Source organism: Nomascus leucogenys, chromosome 3 (assembly GCF_006542625.1).
Source record: "Nomascus leucogenys isolate Asia chromosome 3, Asia_NLE_v1, whole genome shotgun sequence".
Lineage (NCBI taxonomy): Eukaryota > Metazoa > Chordata > Mammalia > Primates > Hylobatidae > Nomascus > Nomascus leucogenys.
The window spans coordinates 103,999,125-104,018,940 of NC_044383.1; the positions used below are offsets into that span (position 1 = coordinate 103,999,125).

General features: G+C 42.6%; 1 protein-coding gene across 1 annotated transcript; it reads left to right on the forward strand.

Annotated features, from left to right (window-relative positions):
* Nucleotides 1-18,921: 18,921 nt before the first annotated feature.
* On the forward strand, nucleotides 18,922-19,420 carry LOC115832883 (protein BEX3-like). The gene has a single exon (XM_030804539.1). It carries the CDS (start codon nucleotides 19,046-19,048, stop codon nucleotides 19,418-19,420), a length of 375 nt encoding a protein of 124 aa, XP_030660399.1. The 5' UTR covers nucleotides 18,922-19,045.
* Nucleotides 19,421-19,816: the final 396 nt, after the last annotated feature.

Below are 19,816 nucleotides of genomic sequence, written 5' to 3' on the forward strand. Positions count from 1 at the left end.
AAGGGTGCTGAAGCCAGGGAGCCAAGTGGTCTAGCTCAGCTGATCCCACCCCCAGAAAACCCAGCAAGCTAAGATTCACTGGCTTGAAATTCTTGCTTGCCAGCACAGCAGTCTGAAGTCGACCTGGGACATGGGAGCTTGGTGGGGGGAGGGGCGTCCCCCATTACTGAGACTTGAGAAGGTGGTTTTCACCTCACAATGTAAACAAAGCTGCCAGGAAATTCAAAGTGGCAAAGTTGCTGTAGCCAGACTGCCTCTCTAGATTCCTCCTCTCTGGGAGGGGATCTCTGAAAGAAAGGCAGCAGCCCCAGTCAGGGACTTATAGATAAAACTCACGTCTCCCTGGGACAGAGCAAATGGGGGAAGGGGTGGCTATGGGTGCAGCTTCAGCAGACTAAAACGTTCCTGCCTGCCATCTCTGAAGACAGCAGCATATCTCCCAGCACAGTGCTCGAATTCTGCTAAGGGACAGACTGCCTCCCCAAGTGGGTCCCTGACCCCATGCCTCCTGACTGGGAGACACCTCCCAGCAGGGAGAGCTCTGGCTGGCATCTGGTGGGTGCCCCTCTGGGATGAAGCTTCCAGAGCAAGGAACAAGCAGCAATCTTTGCTGTTCTGCAGTCTCCGCTGGTGATACCCAGGCAAACAGGATCTGGAGTGGACCTCCAGTGAACTCCAGCAGACCTGCAGCAGAGGAGCCTGACCATTAGAAGGAAAACTAACAAACAGAAAGGAATAGCATCAACATTAACAAAAAGGAGGCACACAAAAACCCCATCAGAATGTCAACAACATCAAAGAACAAAGGCAGATAAATCCATGAAGATGAGGAAAAACCAGTGCAAAAAGGCTGAAAATTCAAAAAACCAAAACGCCTCTTCTCCTCCAAAGGATCCCAACTCCTTGCCAACAAGGAAAGAAAACTGGATGGAGAATGAGTTTGACGAATTGACAGAAGTAGGCATCAGAAAGTGGGTAATAACACCTCCAAGCTAAAGGAGCATGTTCTAACCCAATGCAAGGAAGCTAAGAACCTTGAAAAAAGGTTAGAGGAATTGCTGACTAGAATAACCAGCTTAGAGAAGAACATAAATGACCTGATGGAGCTGAAAAACACAGCATGAGAACTTCATGAAGCATACACAGTATCAACAGCTGAATCAATCAAGTGGAAGAAAGGATATCAGAGATTGAAGATCAACTTAATGAAATGAAGCATGAAGACAAGATTAGAGAAAAAAGAATGAAAAGGAACAAACAAAATCTTCAAGAAATATGGGACTATGTGAAAAGACCAAACCTACGATTTATTGGTGTACCTGAAAGTGATGGGGAGAATGGAACCAAGTTGGAAAACACACTTCAGGATATTATCCAGGAGAATTTCCCAAACCTAGCAAGACAGGTCAACATTGAAATTCAGGAAATACAGAGAACACCACAAAAATACTCCTTGAGAAGAGCAACCCCAAGACACAGAATCATCAGATTCACCAAGGTTGAAATGAAGGAAAAGATGTTAAGGGCAGCCAGAGATAAAAATAGGGTTACCTACAAAGGGAAGCCCATCAGACTAAGAGTGGATCTCTCTGCAGAAACCCTGCAAGTCAGAAAAGGGTGAGGATGAATATTCAACATTGTTAAAGAAAAGAATTTACAACCCAGAATTTCATATCTGCCAAACTAAGCTTCATAAGTGAAGGAGAAATAAAATCCTTTACAGACAAGCAAATCCTGAGGGATTTTGTCACCACCAGGCCTGCCTTACAAGAGCTCCTGAAGGAAGCACTAAATATTGAAAGGAACAACCGGTACCAGCCACTGCAAAAACATACCGAATTGTAAAGACCTCAACACTATGAAGAAACTGGATCAAAAATGGGTAAAATAACCAGCTAGCATCATAATGTCAGGATCAAATTCACACATAATAATATTATCCTCAAATGGAAATGGGCTAAATGCCCCAATTAAAAGGCACAGACTGGCAAACTGGATAAAGAGTCAAGACCCATCGGTGTGCTGTATTCCAGAGACCCATCTCACATGCAAAGACACATATAGGCTCAAACTAAAGGGATGGAGGAATATTTACCAAGCAAATGGAAACAAACAAAAAAAAGCAGAGGTTGCAATGTCAGTCTCTGAGAAAACAGACTTTAAACCAACAAAGATCAAAAAAGACAAGGGGGTTACATAATGGTAAATGGATCAATGCACCCAATACAGGAGCACCCAGATTCATAAAGCAAGTTCTTAGAGACCTACAAAGAGACTTAGACTCCTACACAATAATAGTGGGAGACTTTAACACCCCACTGTCAATATTAGACAGCTCAACAAGACAGAAAATTAACAAGGATATTCAGGACTTGAACTCAGCTCTAGACCAAGCAGACCTAATAGACATCTACTGAACTCTCCACCCCAAATCAACAGAATATACATTCTCCTCAGCACCACATCACACTTATTCTAAAATTGACCACATAATTGGAAGTAAAACATTCCTCAGCAAATGCAAATGAACAGCAATCATAACAAACAGTCCCTCAGACAACAGTGCCATCAAATTAGAACTCAGGATTAAGAAACTCATTAAAAACGGGACAACTACATGGAAACTGAAAAACCTGCTCCTGAATGACTACTGGGTAAATAATGAAATTAAGGCAGACATAAATAAGTTATTTGAAACCAATGAGAACAAAGACACAATGTACCAGAATCTCTAGGACACAGCTAAAGAAGTGTTTAAAGGGAAATTTGTAGCACTAATGCCCACAGGAGAAAGCTGGAAAGATCTAAAATTGACACCCTACAATTAAAAGAACTACAGAAGCAAGAGCAAACAAAATCAAAAGCTAGCAGAAGACAAGAAATAACTAAGAGCAGAACTGAAGGAGATAGAGACACAAAAAACTCTCCAAAAAATCAGTGAATCCAGGGGCTGGTTTTTTGAAAAGATTAACAAAATAGACCACTAACCAGACTAATAAAGAAGAAAAGAGAGAAGAATCAAATAGACACAACAAAAAATGATAAAGGGGATATCACCACTGATCCCAAAGAAATACAAACTACCATCACAAAATACTATAAACACCTCTACACAAATGTTCTAGAAAATCTAGAAGAAATGGATACATTTCTGGACACATACACCCTCCCAAGTCTAAACCAGGAAGAAGTCGAATCCCTGAATAGATCAATAACAAGTTTGGAAATTGAGGCCATAGTTAATAGCTTACCAACCAAAAAAAGCCCAGGAACAGATGGATTTACAGCCGAATTTTACCAGAGGTACAAAGAGGAGCTGATACCATTCCTTCTGAAACTATTCCAAACAACAGAAAAAGAGGGACTCTTCCCTAACTCATTTTATGAGGCCAGCATCATCCTGATACCATAACCTGGCAGAGACACAACAAAAGAAAATTTCAGGCCAATATCCCTGATGAACATCAATGCAAAAATCCTCAATAAAATACTGGCAAATTGAATCCAGCAGCACATCAAAAAGCTTATTCACCACAATCAAGTCAGCTTCATCCCTGGGATGCAAGACTGGTTCAACATACACAAATCAATAAATGTAATCCATCACATGAACAGAACCAATTACAAAAACCACATGTTTATCTCAATAGATGCAGAAAAGGCCTTCGATAAAATTCAACATCGCTTCATGCTAAAAACTATCAATAAACTAGGTATTGATGGAACGTATCTCAAAATAGTAAGAGCTATTTATGACAAACCCACAGCGAATATCATACTGAATGGGCAAAAGCTGGAAGCATTCCCTTTGAAAACATGCACAAGACAAGGATGCCCTCTCTCACCACTCCTATTTGACATAGTATTGGAAGTTCTTGGCCAGCGCAATCAGGCAAGAGAAAGAAATGAAGGGTATTCAAATAGGAAGAGAGGAAGTCAAATTGTCTCTGTTTGCAGATGACATGATTATATATTTACATCATCTCAGTCCAAAATCTCCTTAAACTGATAAACTTCAGCAGAGTCTGAGGATATAAAATCAATGTGCAAAAATCACAAGCATCCCTATACACTAATAATAGACAAACATGGAACAAAATCATGAGCTAACTCCCATTCACAATTGCTACAAAAAGAATAAAATACCTAGGAATACATCTTACAAGGGATATGGTGGACCTCTTCAAGGAGCACCACAAACCACTGCTCAAGGAAATAAGAGAGGACACAAACAAGTGGAAAAACATTCCATGCTCATGGATAGGAAGAATCAATATTGTGAAAATGGCCATACTGCCCAAAGTAATTTATAGATTCAATGCTATCTCCATCAGGCTACCATTCACTTTCTTCACAGAATTAGAAAAAACTACTTTAAATTTCATATGGAACCAAAAAAGAGCATATATAGCCAAGACAATCCTAAGCAAAAAGAACAAAGCTGGAGGCATCACGCTACCTGACTTCAAACTAGACTACAAGGTTCCAGTAACAAAAAGAGCATGGTACTGGTACCCAAAACAGATATATAGACTAATGGAACAGAATGGAGGCCTCAGAAATAACTCCACCCATCTACAACCATCTGATCTTTGACAAACCTGACAAAAGCAATGGGGAAAGGATTCCCTATTTAATAAATGGTGTTGGGAAGACTGGCTAGCCATATACAGAAAACTGAAACTGGACCCCTTCCTTACACCTTCTACAAAAATTAACTGAAGATGGATTAAAGACTTAAGACTTAAAACAATAAAAACCTTAGAAGAAAACCTAGGCAAAGCCATTTAGAACATAGGCATGGGCAAAGACTTCATGTCTAAAACATCAAAAGCAATGGCAACAAAAGCCAAAATTGACAAATAGGGTCTAATTAAACTAAAGAGCTTCCACACAGCAAAATAAACTTCATCAGACTGAACAGGCAATCTACAGAATGGGAGAACATTTTTGCAATCTATATATTTGACAAAGGGCTAATATACAGAATCTACAAAGAACTTAAACAAATTTACAAGAAAAAAGGAAACTACCCCATCAAAAAGTGGGCAAAGGATATGAACAGATACTTCTCAAAAGAAGACATTTATGCAGCCAACAATCATATGAAAAAAAGCTCATCATCACTGGTCATTAGAGAAATGCACATCAAAACTGCCATGAGGTACCATCTGATGCCAGTTAGAATGATGATCATTAAAAAGTCAGGAATCGACAGATGCTGGAGAGGATGTGGAGAAATAGGAACACTTTTACACTGTTGCTGGGAGTGTAAATTAGTTCAACCATTGTGGAAGAGAGTGTGGCAATTCCTCAAGGATCTAGAATCAGAAATACCATTTGACCCAGCAATCCCATTACTGGGTATATACCCAAGGGATTATAAATCATTCTACTATAAAGACACATGCACACATATATTTATTGCAGCACTATTCACAATATCAAAGACTTGGAACCAACCCAAATGCCCATCAATGATAGACTGGTTAAAGAAAATGTGGCACATGTACACCATGGAATACTATGCAGCCATAAAAAAGGATGAGTTCATGTCCTTTACAGAGACATGGATAAAGCTGGAAACCATCATTCTCAGCAAACTAACACAGGAACAGAAAACCAAACACCACATATTCTCACTCATAAGTGGGAATTGAACAATGAGAACACATGGACACAGGGAGGGGGACATTACACACTGGGGCCCGTCAGCGGGTGGGGGCAAGGGAAGGGATAGTATTAGCAGAAATATCTAACGTAGGTGATGGGTTGATGGGTGCAGTAAATCACCATGGCACATGTATACCTATGTAACCTACATGTTCCGCACATGTATCCCAGAACTTGAAGTATAATAAAAAATAAATAAAAATAAATTATGAAAAAATAGAGAAAAAAAGTAATTTGTCCTTGATAGTGAAAACTAGGTGTATTAGTGAGGGTTCTCTAAAGGGACAGGACTAATAGGATATATGTATATACAAAGAGGAGTTTATTAAGGATAATTGGCTCACAGGATCACAAGGTAAAGTCCCATGATAGGCTGTCTGCAAGCTGATGAGCAAGGAAGCGAGTCTGAGCCCCAAAACCTCAAAAGTAGGGAAGCCGACAGTGCAGCCTTCAGTCTGTGGCCAAAGTCCTGAGAGCCCCTGGCAAACCACTAGTGTATGTCCAAAAGTCCAAAAGCCGAAGAGCCTGGAGTTCTGACGTACAAGGGCAGGAAGTGTCCAGCACAGGAGAAAGATAAAGGCTGGAAGATTCAGCAAGTCTGCGCTTTCCACTTTCCTCTGCCTGCTTTATTCTAGCTGTGCTGGCAGCTGACTAGATGGTGCCCACCCAGACTGAAGGTAGGTCTGCCTCTCCTAGTCCACTGAATCAAATGTTAATTTCCTTTGGCAACACCCTCACAGACACACCCAGGAACAATACTTTGCATCCCTCCATCCAATCAAGTTGATGTTTAATATTAACCATCACACTTGGTGAACCACAATGCTAAATAGAATCATCATATGGATAACTTCCTGGAAATAGAGTAGCTGATTTTATCAAATAAGAAAAATAATTTTTGCATATGACGCTGGTGCTATTGGCATACACTACAGGCTTTTGGTTGCAAGCAATAAAAACAGACTCTAACTGACTTAAGCATGAAAGAAGTTATTGAAAGGACTTGGGATAGCTCACAGAATCAAAGGAAAAGATGAGGATCTTGAAAGGACAGAGATCAAAGCTGCTCCAGGGCCCCAGGCAGAAATATATCATGGAAGAGACCCTCAGTTTCTTCAGGGCTCTCCTCTTGGCAGAATGCAGCACCTCCAACTATTATCATTGTTAGCTCCCTCCTCTCAACATTCATATCCTCAGAGGGAAAGATTAATTGGCTTAGTTTGAGTCACACGTTTGCCAGGCTAAGGAACAGTAGGTCTTGTTTGACAGTCTTACTCAGACCAAAATGAAACCAGAAAGGGAAATGCAAACAGGCACCTTCAATACTACGGATATCCCAACAATGGCCTTCCTGAAGATTTGTGCTCCGAGTTCTATGCAGTTCTCACTGAGGTGACCACAATCCCCATCCTGCCTTTCTTTTGATTAAATGTATGCTTTTGACAGTTGCCTGTTTGGGAATGGCCAAAGAATAATTTTGTTCTGTGAATCCACTTCTGAATACAGTCTACTTGCAAATAAATCTGAAACCATATCCAAATTAGGTCCTATAAGATTTATCTGTTGCAGTACATTACAACATTTTTCTGTTAAAATATCCCCAGTGAGAAAGTAAATAATAGAGAATGAATGGATGAGAAAAGATGTCCACCAGAAGCCAAACCTTTTTTCAGAATGTCATGTTTTAACTTACCGTTTTATTCACATTTTGCATTACTTACTTTATATTTTCCTTTCTCAAAATCTTTATAAAATTGACCCTCTTGGCAGGGCGCGGTGGCTCACGCCTGTAATCCCAGCACTTTGGGAGGCCGAGGCAGGCAGATCACGAGGTCAGGAGATAGAGACCACGGTGAAACCCCGTCTCTACTAAAAATACAAAATTTGGCCGGGCGTGGTGGTGGGCGCCTGTAGTCCCAGCTACTCAGGAGGCTGAGGCAGGAGAATGGCGTGAACCCAGGAGGCAAAGCTTGCAGTGAGCTGAGATCGCACCACTGCACTCCAGCCTGGGAGATAGAGCGAGACTCCGTCTCAAAAAAAAAAAAAACAAAATTGACTCTCTTGCAGAAAAGCCCTATTTGTAGTGGGGTTTTTCTTTCTCCTTGGCACACTGACATGTATCCCAAGTATATAAAGCACAGAAGTACAGAAATAAAGGAACTCTTACATGATTTTTCTTATTATTGTGTGGGACTTCAACTCATGTGCTAGACCTACAGTTCTCTCTAAGGAAGACTAATAATGCATGATGAGTAATAATTTATACCCACTGACATTTCCTGGATATTTATCATTAGAATTCCCGAGCTGTGAGGGCCTTGAGAAGGAATCTAGCCTTCTACAGATAAAGGAGCTCGGGCTCATAGAGGTGAAGTAACTGTCATATTCACACCTACAGGAAGAGGCAGAGCTAGAACTCGATTGTACCTGAGTTTTCTTACTTCCGTCCAGCACTCTTTTGACTACAACATTTGCAGCCATATAAGATTCACTCCGTACATTCTACTCACAAACAGTATCTAGAATAGTCATATGTCCAATAAAGTATCTGCAGTCATCTGTTCTGGTGGCCATAACTAAATGCATAGACTGGGTACTTAAACAACAAATTAATTTTGTCACAGTTCTGGAGGTTGGAATTCCAAGATTAAGGTGTCGTCAGGGTTGGTTTCTGGTGAGGCCTCTACTCCCAGTCTCTTATCTGGGCACACAGGGAAAAAGAGCATGCAGTGCATTTTGGTTTCTCTTCTTCTTCTTATAAGGACACCCAGATTAGGGCCTCACCCTTATAACATTATTTAGCTTTACTTACCCTCCTAAAGGCCCTATCTCCACGTACAGTCATATTGGGGGTTAGGGCTTCAACATATGGATTTTGGAGGGACCCAATTTACTTAATAATAGAATTTATATCTATCCATCCATCCATTCATCTGTTCTTCATTGAGTTGATCAATTAATTCACTAGAAAAGAGAAAAAAAGGTGGGGAGAAGGATAAAGTAGAAAAGGATAAGCAAATTTTTTAAAGCCTAATTATCAGCCACTTATGTAGAATATTTTTTTCTAATTAGATAATTACCTATCAATCTTGGAAAGCAGCTGGAGACCAGGATTGGGATGCAGGGCAGGTGACATTTAGAAGGAAGAATGAAATACAGAATATGAGATGTTGTATCAAGGCCCTGGATGGTAGGTGTAGGTTGAGTGTCACTTGAGTTGGAGAAAGGAGAGTCATTTTGGGCACTGAGAAAAGGGACTACTTGGGGGTAGATAGGTAGAGGGAAGATAAACTTCCAAAGACTAGTTTTTCTTGATACCTATCAGTGTTTGTTTCTTCATCTGTAAACTAAGGATTACAGCAATATCTCCTAGAGTTATTTTCTTGAATAAAACTTATATAAAAAAAGACATTTTTTCTATCTGCTCCCCATAATTTGCAAATCTGCTCCTCTCTCCCAATGGAGACATTGCTCAATATCCCAGATGCCAGTCATATGGTCACATGTAACTGGTTCCCCCCAGGGTTATGCAGTGGACAGCATGTGTCTATGCTGAAGGCCCTTGTCTTTTCTCCCTGGACCCCAAACATTGCAAATTACAGTTGCTTAGCCCTGCCAAGAGTCAGAACTGAGCCATTGCCTGGCCATATGCCTCCTGTGGGCTGCTCCCTTGGTAATACAAATTCTGGTTAGAGCCTTTAAGTTGGCCCCTGTAAGGGCTTGCTTATTCTTAGATAGATTAATCTCCCATTTAGCCTTGGGTTAGTGGGTGAGAATGTCATCCCAGTTTGGAACCTAAGAAGCAAGAGCTGAAATAAATGAAAAGGAGCTAGTGCTTTTTTCTGGCATACACACAGTCTCACTGGAAATTACTGCTTTGATCAGAGCTGATATTTTCACTAAACAGCATTCTTAGTATCTACTCAGAATTGCTCAAAATTTATCAACTTTAAAGAGTTCCTTTGGACACTTTAAAAATTTCTGCTATGCAGCATATACAATAGCAGGAAATGCTGTAGACTTATCTACCTCTGATGTGGGCTTTCTGCTAATTCCTTTGCAAAGGGGCTCAAAAGTCTTCTCCAAATCTGCTTGGTTGCACCTGTGAGTCTCCTCCCTTACTTCAGACAGAGGATGTTCATGGATGTCTTGGCTGTAGAAGGGTAAGTTAACTTCAAGGCTGATGGTCAGAAAACTCTCCTTCCTTACAAAGAATTGTTTCTTCTCTATAGGTGTTTACTATCTCCCCTCAGCAAATAATGCTGGTGTTGAGGCTACAGCTGAAGAGTTTGGTCTCATTATAAAATAGCCATTAATGTAGGGGAAAGGAGGTTAGAAGGGTCTGATGGCATTTAGCTCTTTCGTGATTTTTATCTGTAGGTTATATGAGTTTCACGAACACTAAGAAACTGAATAATAATTTTTTTTTGAGATGGAATCTTGCACTGTTGCCCAAGCTGGTGTGCAGTGGTGCGATCTTGTCTCACTGCAACTTCCGCCTCCTGGGTTCAAGTGATTCTCTAGACTCAGCCTCCCAATTAGCTAGTGTTACAGGTGCTCGCCACCATGCTCAGCTAATTTTGTATTTTTAGTAGAGATGGAGTTTCACCACATTGGCCCGGCTGGTCTCGAACTCTTGACCTAGTGATTCGCCTGCCTCTGCCTCCCAAAGTGCTGGGATTACAGAATAATAATTTTCTAAAACTCTCTTTGTCATGCGTCATGGCTCAGTTTTGTCACCCATCATTTTAGTTAATTTGATATTTTGCTCTTAGCTAAATTTACTTAGCCAAATATGCATACAAATGAAATAACTGCCATCTTTACAAGTCACCCAGAAACTCAATGTTTTTGCATCACATACCATAATTGATGGGGAATTAAATTGGATTCTTGCTGGCATATCAGTCTGAAGCCCCAGGGAATGGTAAAAGTGCCCAAAGCACAGGTTTGTGAGAATAAACCTTGTGGAACTGGTGTCGTTCCAGTTAATAAAAATGGATTATCTTAATGGTTTGATTCAGGGGTCTTACTAGCATAGTCTCAGCCCTAGGATTGCCTTTATTCTAGGTGGTATCTGTTTTTGACAGGACAGAGGTGGTGTAATGGATTTCCCCATCTTTCTCTAAGGCAAGATATTGTTTTAATATTCTCTATGGGTTTCCACAAGACACATAAAGGATTTTGTTTAATATCTATTTTCAACATTCAAAACAGTCACTGACAATTGCCTTCAGAGTGGGAGTGTTCTTAACCCAATCAATCTCCATATTAGAAAAATACTTAGTATATAGTCCTTTTGCTCAATCTATTCTCTTCCACACCACACAACCCCACAACTGCCACAACCTCCCTCACCCTGGATTAAATCACTGTTATTCAGGCCTATAGTACTAATTTCTTACTTAGAATTTATCAACGACTTTTTTTTTCCCTCAATTCCCAATGTCACTGAAAATTGTCTAAATAGGCAATAAATTTCCATGCATTGTATGAAAAGTAGCTCATGATTCACCTGGTAATGTAATGAAATTCCAAATTGTTTCTGCCCCATCCTAACTGACCAATGTACTTTGTAATCTCCCCCACCCTTAAGAAGGTTCTTTGTAATTCTCCCCACCCTTGAGAATGTACTTTGTGAGATCCACACCCTGCCTGCAAAACATTGCTCCTAACTCCACCACTTATCCCAAAACCTGTAAGAACTAATGATAATTCCACCACCCTTTGCTGACTCTCTTTTTGGACTCAGCCTGCCTGCACCCAGGTGAAATAAACAGCCTTGTTGCTCACACAAAGCCTGTTTGGTGGTCTCTTCACATGGACATGTGAGACACTGGGTTTAAACTATTCTCCTGATTCAGTCTCCCAAGTAGCTGGGATTACAAACTCTCGGCACCTTACCCAGCCAATTTATTTTTATTTTTTTTGTAGAAATGGGGACTTGCTAGGTTGCCTAGGCTGGTCCTGAACTTTTGGCCTTAAGAGATCCTCCCACCTCAGTCTCACAAAGTGCTGGGATTACAGGTGTGAGCCACCATGCTCAGCCTATTTTCAATTGTAATTAATCCCACCTGATAATTTTACAAAGATTACTTCCTCCAAATGTTGTATTGACTCACACTCAAACTCTTAACAGCAGTGTTGTGGTTTCCTGGTTATGGGCAGTCATCAGCATCTATGCGCAGTCTTTACTTTTTGCCAATCCGATGGGTGAAAATAATAGTATCTTATTAATTCATTTTTTACTTTCCTGACCACTAGTAAGATTGAACAGGTTTTTATATATTTGTTAGCCTTTGCATCTCCTCTTTTGTTAATTACCTATTCATATACTTTGCCCATTAAGCAATCGAGCTCTTCATCTTTTCTAAAAATCAATTTGTAAGGTTTATTTTATGGTAGGGATATTATCTTTATTTCATCGGATATATTAATAGCATTTTAACCCAAAATATTTTCCAAAATGGCTTGCATTATGATGTCTTTCATCTTACAGAAAAAGTTATCCTGGCTGGGTGAGGAGGCTCACACCTGTAATCCCAGCACTTTGGGAGGCCAAAGCCTGGGATCACCTGAGGTCAGGGGTTCAAGACCAGCCTGCCCAACATAGTGAAACCCCCTCTCTACTAAAAATACAAAAAATTAGTTGGGCGTGGTAGCGAGTGTCTCATGTGTCCATGTGAAGAGATCACCAAACAGGCTTTGTGTGAGCAACATGGCTGTTTATTTCACCTGGGTGCAGGCGGGCTGAGTCCGAAAAAGGAGTCAGCAAAGGGTGATGGGATTATCATTGGTTCTTACAGGTTTTGGGATAGGCAGTGGAGTTAAAAGCAACGTTTTGGGGGCAGGGGGTGGATCCCACAAAGTATATTCTCAAAGGTGGGGAGCATTACAAAGAAACTTCTTAAGGGTCAGGGAGATTATAAAGAACATTGATCAGTTAGGGTGGGGCAGAAACAAATCACAATGGTGGAATGTCATCAGTTAAGCTATTTTCCCTTCTGTGATCTTCAGTTGCTTCAGGCCATCTGGATGTATACGTGCAGGTCACAGGGGATATGATGGCTTAGCTTGGGCTCAGAGGCCTGACATTCCTGTCTTCTTATATTAATAAGAAAAATAAAACAAAATAGTGGTAAAGTGTTGGGGTGGCGAAAATTTTTGGGGGTGGTATGGAGAGATAATGGGCGATGTTTCTCTGGGCTGCTTCGAGTGGGATTGGGGCAGCATGGGAACCTACAGTGGAAGAGAGTTAACTGAAGAAGGATTTTGGGATAAGGGGTGACATTATGGGGTTGTTAGGAGCATTTGTGGTATAGAATTATTGGTGATGGCCTGGATGCGGTTTTGTATGAATTGAGAAACTAAACGAAAGACATAAGGTCTGAATAAGAGAAGGAGAAAAGCAAGTATTAAAGGACTAAGAATTGGGAGGACTCAGGACACGTAATTAGAGTGTCCAAGGAGCCCAAGGGGGGGTAGCGTAATTACTTGTTTGGTTAGCAAGGTTTTGGGCTCTATCCTTGAGTTTTTTTATGTTGTCATATACCAGGCCAGATTTATTTAGGTAAAACCAACACTCTTCATTTAAAAATATACAGAGTCCCCCCACCTTTTTTTCTTTTATTTTTTTTTTAACAGTGAGTAAGTCAGGACCTCGGTGATTTTAGAGGAAAGAGAAATGCAAAGCCAGCAACTGTTTGTTAAAGAAAGATTAGAAATGGCTGGGAGAGAATGAGATTGATAGTGTGGTAGAGATAGCTGGAGAGAGGTAGAGGATGACATAAGAACGGGAATGAGAATAAGAGTAAGTATAAAAGTAAAGAATAGGACTTCATCAGGGTGCAAGTATTGGAGGGTACCTTGCCACTGAAGATCTTCTATCCACATAAAAGATAGAACTTAAGGGTGGCAGTTGAGGTAAAACCAGGCACCACTAAATACCAAGAGCCTGAGAAACTGCTTGGGTGATTTGACTAATAAAGGCTGGTCTGTTATTAGACTGTATACAGGTGGGAAGGCCAAACTGAGGAATTATGTCTGACAGAAGGGAAGAAATGACTGCAGTGGCCTTCTCAGACCCTGTGGGAAAGGTCTCTATCCATCTAGTGAAAGTGTCTACCCAGACCAAGAGGTATTTTAGTTTTCTGACTCGGGGCATGTGAGTAAAGTGAATTTGCCAGTTCTGGGCAGGGGCAAATCCCCGAGCTTGATGTGTAGGGAAGGGAGGGGGCCTGAACAATCCCTGAGGGGTAGTAGAATAGCAGATGGAATACTGAGAAGTGATTTCCTTGAGGATAGATTTCCAGGATGGAAAGGAAATGAGAGGTTCTAAGAGACAGGCTAGTGGCTTGTAACCTACATGGAAGAGGTTATGAAATGATGACAGAATAGAATGGACCTGTGAGGCTGGAAGGAGATATTTTCCTTTGTCTAAGAACCATTTGCCTTGTGTGGGAAGAGATTGATAGGTGGAAGTTTCAGCGGGGAAGAGTAGATGGGAGTGACCGATGAGAAGGAGAAAAACTGACCATGAGGGACAGAAGTTGGAATTCTAGCTGCTTCTTTAGCTACCTTATCAGCATAAGCATTGCCCTGAGTGATGGGATCTGATGCTTTTTGGTGGCCCTTGCAGTGTATGACTCCAACTTCTTTTGGAAGTAAAGCAGCCTTGAGAAGAGCTTTTATTAAAGAGGCATTAATGATGGAGGACCCTTGCATAGTAAGGAAACCTCTTTCAGCCCATATAACAGCATGGTGGTGCAGGATATGGGGTCAGTATAAATATTGATGTGTAGTCCATTTGCAAGAGTGAGGGCCCGAGTTAAGGCAATGAGTTCGGCTTGCTGAGAGGTAGTGGAGGCGGGCAGAGCAGTACCTTCAATGATAGATATGGAAGATACTATAGCATAGCCTACCTTTGCTGGTTAGTGGCGATTAGGCCTGGTGGAACTGCCATCAATAAACCAAGTGTGATCAGGGTGAGGAACAGGAAAGAAGGAAATATGGGGAAATGGAGTGAATGCCAAGTGTATCAGAGAGATACAGTCATGGGGGTCAGGTGTGGTATCAGGAATAATGTGGGAGGCCAGATTGAAGTCCGGGCCAGGAACAGTGGTAACTGTGGGAGACTCAACAAAGAGTGAATACAGCTGAAGGAGCTGGGGAACAGAAAGTATATGCATCAGGTGTGAGGAAGAAAATAGATTTTGGAAGTTATGTGTGCTGTAGAGAGTGAGTTGAGCATAGTTTGTGATTTTGAGGGCCTCTAAAACTATTAGGGCAGTGGCAGCTGCTGCACGGAGACATGATGGCCAGCCTAAAACAGTAAGGTCAAGTTGTTTGGACAAAAAGGCTACAGGGCGCAGTCCTGGTCCTTGAGTAAGAATTCCGACTGCACAGCCCTGCACTTCGGCTGTGTGTAATGAAAAGTGTTGGGATGAGTCAGGGAAAGCTAGTGTGGGGGCAGTCTCTAAAGCTGTCTTCAAGGAATGGAAAGAGGAGTGGGGAAAGGATTTAGGATCTATGGGGTCAGCTGGGTTTCCTTTTGTGAGTTTATATAATGGTTTTCTTAGGATGGCAAAACCAGGTATCCAAAGGCGAAAGTATCCAACCATGCCTAGGAAGGAAAGGAGTTGTTTTGTAGAAGGTGTTGGGGTTTGAGAGATCAGTCGGACGTGATCCGCAGGGAGAGCACGTGTATTTTTTTGAAGAATTATGCCAAGGTAGGTAACAGATGGAGAAGAAATTTGAGCTTTGGAGTGGGATACTGGATATCCTTTGGAGAATAAATGTTGAAGGAGCAGGAGGGTGTCTTGTTGAGAAGATTCAAAGGAGGGGCTACAAAGTAGAAGGTCATCAATATATAGAATAAGGTGAGAAGCAGAGGGGTGGAAAGAAAGTAAATCATGGGAAAGAGCTTGGATGAAGTAATGAGGGCTGTCCCTGAAGCCTCATGGCAGCACAGCCCAGGTAAGCTGCTGGGAGTGATGGGTGTCAGGGTCAGTCTAGGTAAAAGCAAAGAGAGGCTGGGACAAGGGGTGCAGGGGAAAAAAGCATCTTTAAGATCAAGAACGGAATAGTGAGTTGTGGAGGAAGGTATTGAGGACAAAAGAGTGTAAGGGTTGGGCACTACAGGGTGGATAGGCAAAACAATTTGGTTGATAAGGCGCAGATCCTGAACTAACCTGTAAGACTTGTCTGGTTTTTGGACAGGTAAAATGGGGGAATTGTAAGGAGAGTTTACAGGTTTTAGAAGCCCATGCTGTAACAGGCGAGTGATAACAAGCTTTAATCCTTTTACAGCATGCTGTGGGATGGGATATTGGCATTGAGCAGGGTAAGGGTGATTAGGTTTTAATGAGATGGTAAGGGGTGCATGATTGGTTGCCAAGGAGGGAGTAGAGGAGTCCTATACTTGTGGATTAAGGTGGGGAGATACAAGGAGAGGATGTGAAGGAGGCCTTGATCTGGGGGAAAAGGTGGCAATGAGGTATGGCTGTAGCCCAGGAATAGTCGGGGAAGCAGATAATTTAGTTAAAATGTCTCAACCTAATAAGGGAGTTGGGCAGATGGGGATAACTAAAAAGGAGTGTATAAAAGAATATTGTCCAAGTTGGCACCTGAGTTGGGGAGTTTTAAGAGGTTTAGAAGCCTGGTCGTCAATACTCTCAACAGTTATGGAGGCAAGGGAAACAGGCCCTTGAAAATAAGGTAATGTGGAGTGAGTAGCCTCCATATTGATTAAGAAGGGGACGGACTTACCCTCCACTGTAAGAGTTACCCAAAGCTCGGTGTCCATGATGGTCCAAGGGGCTTCTGAGGTGATCAGGCAGAGTCAGTCTTCAGCCACTAAGCCAAGAAGATCTGGGAAGGAGTCAATCAGAGCCTTGGGCCAGTTGGACAGTCCAATTTCCAGTGGGGTCCCACACAGATGGGACATGGCTTAGGAGGAATCCTGGGCTGTGGGCATTCCTTGGCCCAGTGGCCAGATTTCTGGCACTTGAAGCAAGATCCTGGGGGAGGCAGTTCTGGAGGAACCCTTGGCAGCTGCAGTTCAGGTGTTTGGAGTTCTTGTGTGCTGGAGATGTGGCCAGGGTTTGTCTCATAGTGGAGGCAAGGAATTGCAACTCAGAAATACATTGCTACTTGGCTGCCTCTACTCGTTACTGTACACCTTGAAGATGAGGTTAATTAAGTCCTGTTGTGGGTTTGAGGGCTGGAATCTAATTTTTGGAGCTTTTTCTAATGTCGGGAGCAGATTGGGTAATAAAATGCATATTGAGACTAAGACAGCCTTTTGATCTTTCCGGGTCTAGGGCTGTAAAGCATCTCAGGGTTGCTGCCAAATGGGCCAGGAACTGGGCTGGGTTTTTATATTCGATGAAAAAGAGCCTAAATGCTAACTGATTGGGGAGAGGTCGGATAAAGAAAAAGGAGCATTAACTTTGACTATGCCTTTAGCTCCAGCCATCTTTTTAAGAGGAAATTGCTGGGCAGGCGGGGGAGGGCTAGTTGCGGAACGAAACTGTAAGCCGGACTGGGTGTGAGGAGGGGAGATGATAAAAGGATTATAGGGTGGGGGAGCAGAGGCTGAGGAAGAATTGGGACCTGGCTCAGCCTGGTGAGGAGAAGCCTGGGGAGAAGGGGAGAGGTCAGATGAGTCCGTAGAAAAGAAGGATTCAAAGGACTCAGAACTTGGAGTGGAGACTGAAGGAACAGACAGGAGAGAAAGAAGAAAGATTTGGGACAAGTCTCATTGGGAGCAGAGACTAGGGAGGGACCAATGTGTAAAATAATGCTTGGATGTCAGGCACTTCCAACCATTTGCCCATTTTTCAACAAAAATTATCTAGATCTTGTAGGATAGACAAATCCAAAGTGCCATTCTCTGGCCACTTGGAACTATTGTTGAGTTTGTATTGGGGCCAAGCAGTATTGCAGAAGAAAATAAGACACTTAGATTTTAGGTCAGCCGAGAGTTGAAGAGGGTTTAAGTTCTTGAGAACACAGACTAAGGGAGAAGAAGGAGGAATGGAGGGTGGAAGGTTGCCCATAGTGAAGGAGGCAAGTTTAAAGAGAAGGGTAGAGACATGGAGAAGGGGGGTGGGGAGCAGCCCTGGGCTGCAATGTGGGTAAGCAGCCAAAGCAGGTGTCCCCACAATTGACTTGCCACCAAGGGAACATGGGTGAATGATCAAGGCAGGCATCCCTGCAGAGATCAGACACCAATGGAACGTGAGTGAATAATCAGAGAGGCATCCCGCAATGATTAAACACCAAGAGATGGCTGCCTTCCCGAGTCCGTGACCGGCACCAGAGTTTTGGGTCCACGGATAAAATGTGTCTCCTTTGTCTCTACCAGAAAATGAAAGGAATTGAAATTAAGATAAGGGAGAGATTGAAGGGTGGCGCCAAGATTGAAAGGAGAAAGAGGTTGAGGGAGAGTGAGAGAGGTTGGAGAAGAGAGTAAAAAGAGGCCGCTTACCTGATTTAAAATCAGTGAGATTTTCCTTGGGCTGGTTGGTCTGAGGACCTGAGGTCGTAGGTGGATCTCTTCACTGAGTGAGGGTGAGGGCAGGGGACTGGTCTCCCAAAGGAGTCCCACTGACTCGGGTCTTCAGCACCAAATGTTTCATGTGTCCATGTGAAGAGATCACCAAACAGACTTTGTGTGAGCAACATGGCTGTTTATTTCAACCGGGTGCTGGTGGGCTGAGTCCGAAAAAGGAGTCAGCAAAGGGTGGTGGGATTATCATTGGTTCTTATAGGTTTTGGGATAGGTGGTGGAGTTAAGCGCAATGTTTTGGGGGCAGGGGGTGGATCTCACAAAGTACATTCTCAAGGGTGGGGAGAATTACAAAGAACCTTCTTAAGGGTGGGGGAGATTATAAAGAACATTATCAGTTAGGGTGAGACAGAAACAAATCACAATGGTGGAATGTCATCAGTTAAGCTATTTTCACTTCTGTGATCTTCAGTTGCTTCAGGCCATCTGGATGTATACGTGCAGGTCACTGGGGATATGACGGCTTAGCTTGGGCTCAGAGGCCTGACAGCGGGTGCCTGTAATCCCAGCTACTTGGGAGGCTGAGGCAGGAGAATCACTTGAACCTGGGAGGTGGAGGTTGCAGTGAGCCAAGATCGCGCCACTGCACTCCAGCCTGGGCAACAAGAGTGAAACTCCATCTCAAAGGAAAAAAAAAAGTTATCCTGTAGTAGGATGAGCTGCAGACAAAACTCTTCAGACGGGCATCCGGCCTGGGGAAAAGCGGAGCAGGTCTGCGAGGCTAAGTGTCCCTGTGGTGCACCTCGTGGCGAGAATCCGGAGGAGGAGGAGACTGCAGGATAGGCCCAGGAAAACGAAGAGATGGAGCAGCCAACGCAGAATGGAGAGGAAGACCGCCCTTTGGGAGGAGGTGAAGGCCACCAGCCTGCAGGAAATCGACGGGGACAGGCTCGCCGACTTGCCCCTAATTTTCGACGGGCCATACCCAATAGGCAGATCAATGATGGGATGGGTGGAGATGGAGATGATATGGAAATATTCATGGAGGAGATGAGAAAAATCAGAAGAAAACTTAGGGAGCTGCAGTTGAGGAATTCTCTGCGTATCCTTATGGGGGAGCTCTCTAATCACCATGACCATCATGATGAATTTTTGCCTTATGACTTGAGTCCTGCCATTTATCATGAGATTAATACTGTGATTCCCGCTGTTTTCTTTTTCCTTGCATTTTCCTAATATGCCTTTACTGATCCGTTTGCTGTGAACCCTATGTTATTTTCATGTGTCAAGTGGGTCTTGTGTTGCCAGCTTCTATTTGAAGATTGCCTTTGCACACATTCTAAGTTTCTGTCAGCAGTAGTTTCACCCATTTGCATGGAAAAATTTAAAGCTAACAAAGCAATTTAAAAAGCAAAAAAAAAAAAAAAAAAAAAAAAAAAACTCTTCAGACACCAAGTTAAAGAAGGAGGGGGTTTATTCAGCCAGTAGCATTGGCAAGACGCCTGTCTCAAGAGCTGAGCTCCCCGAGTGAGCAATTCCTGTCCCTTATAAGGGCTCACAACTCTAAGGGGGTCCACGTGAGAGGGTTGTGATCGATTCAGCAAGCAGCGGGTACGTGGCATGCACCAGTAA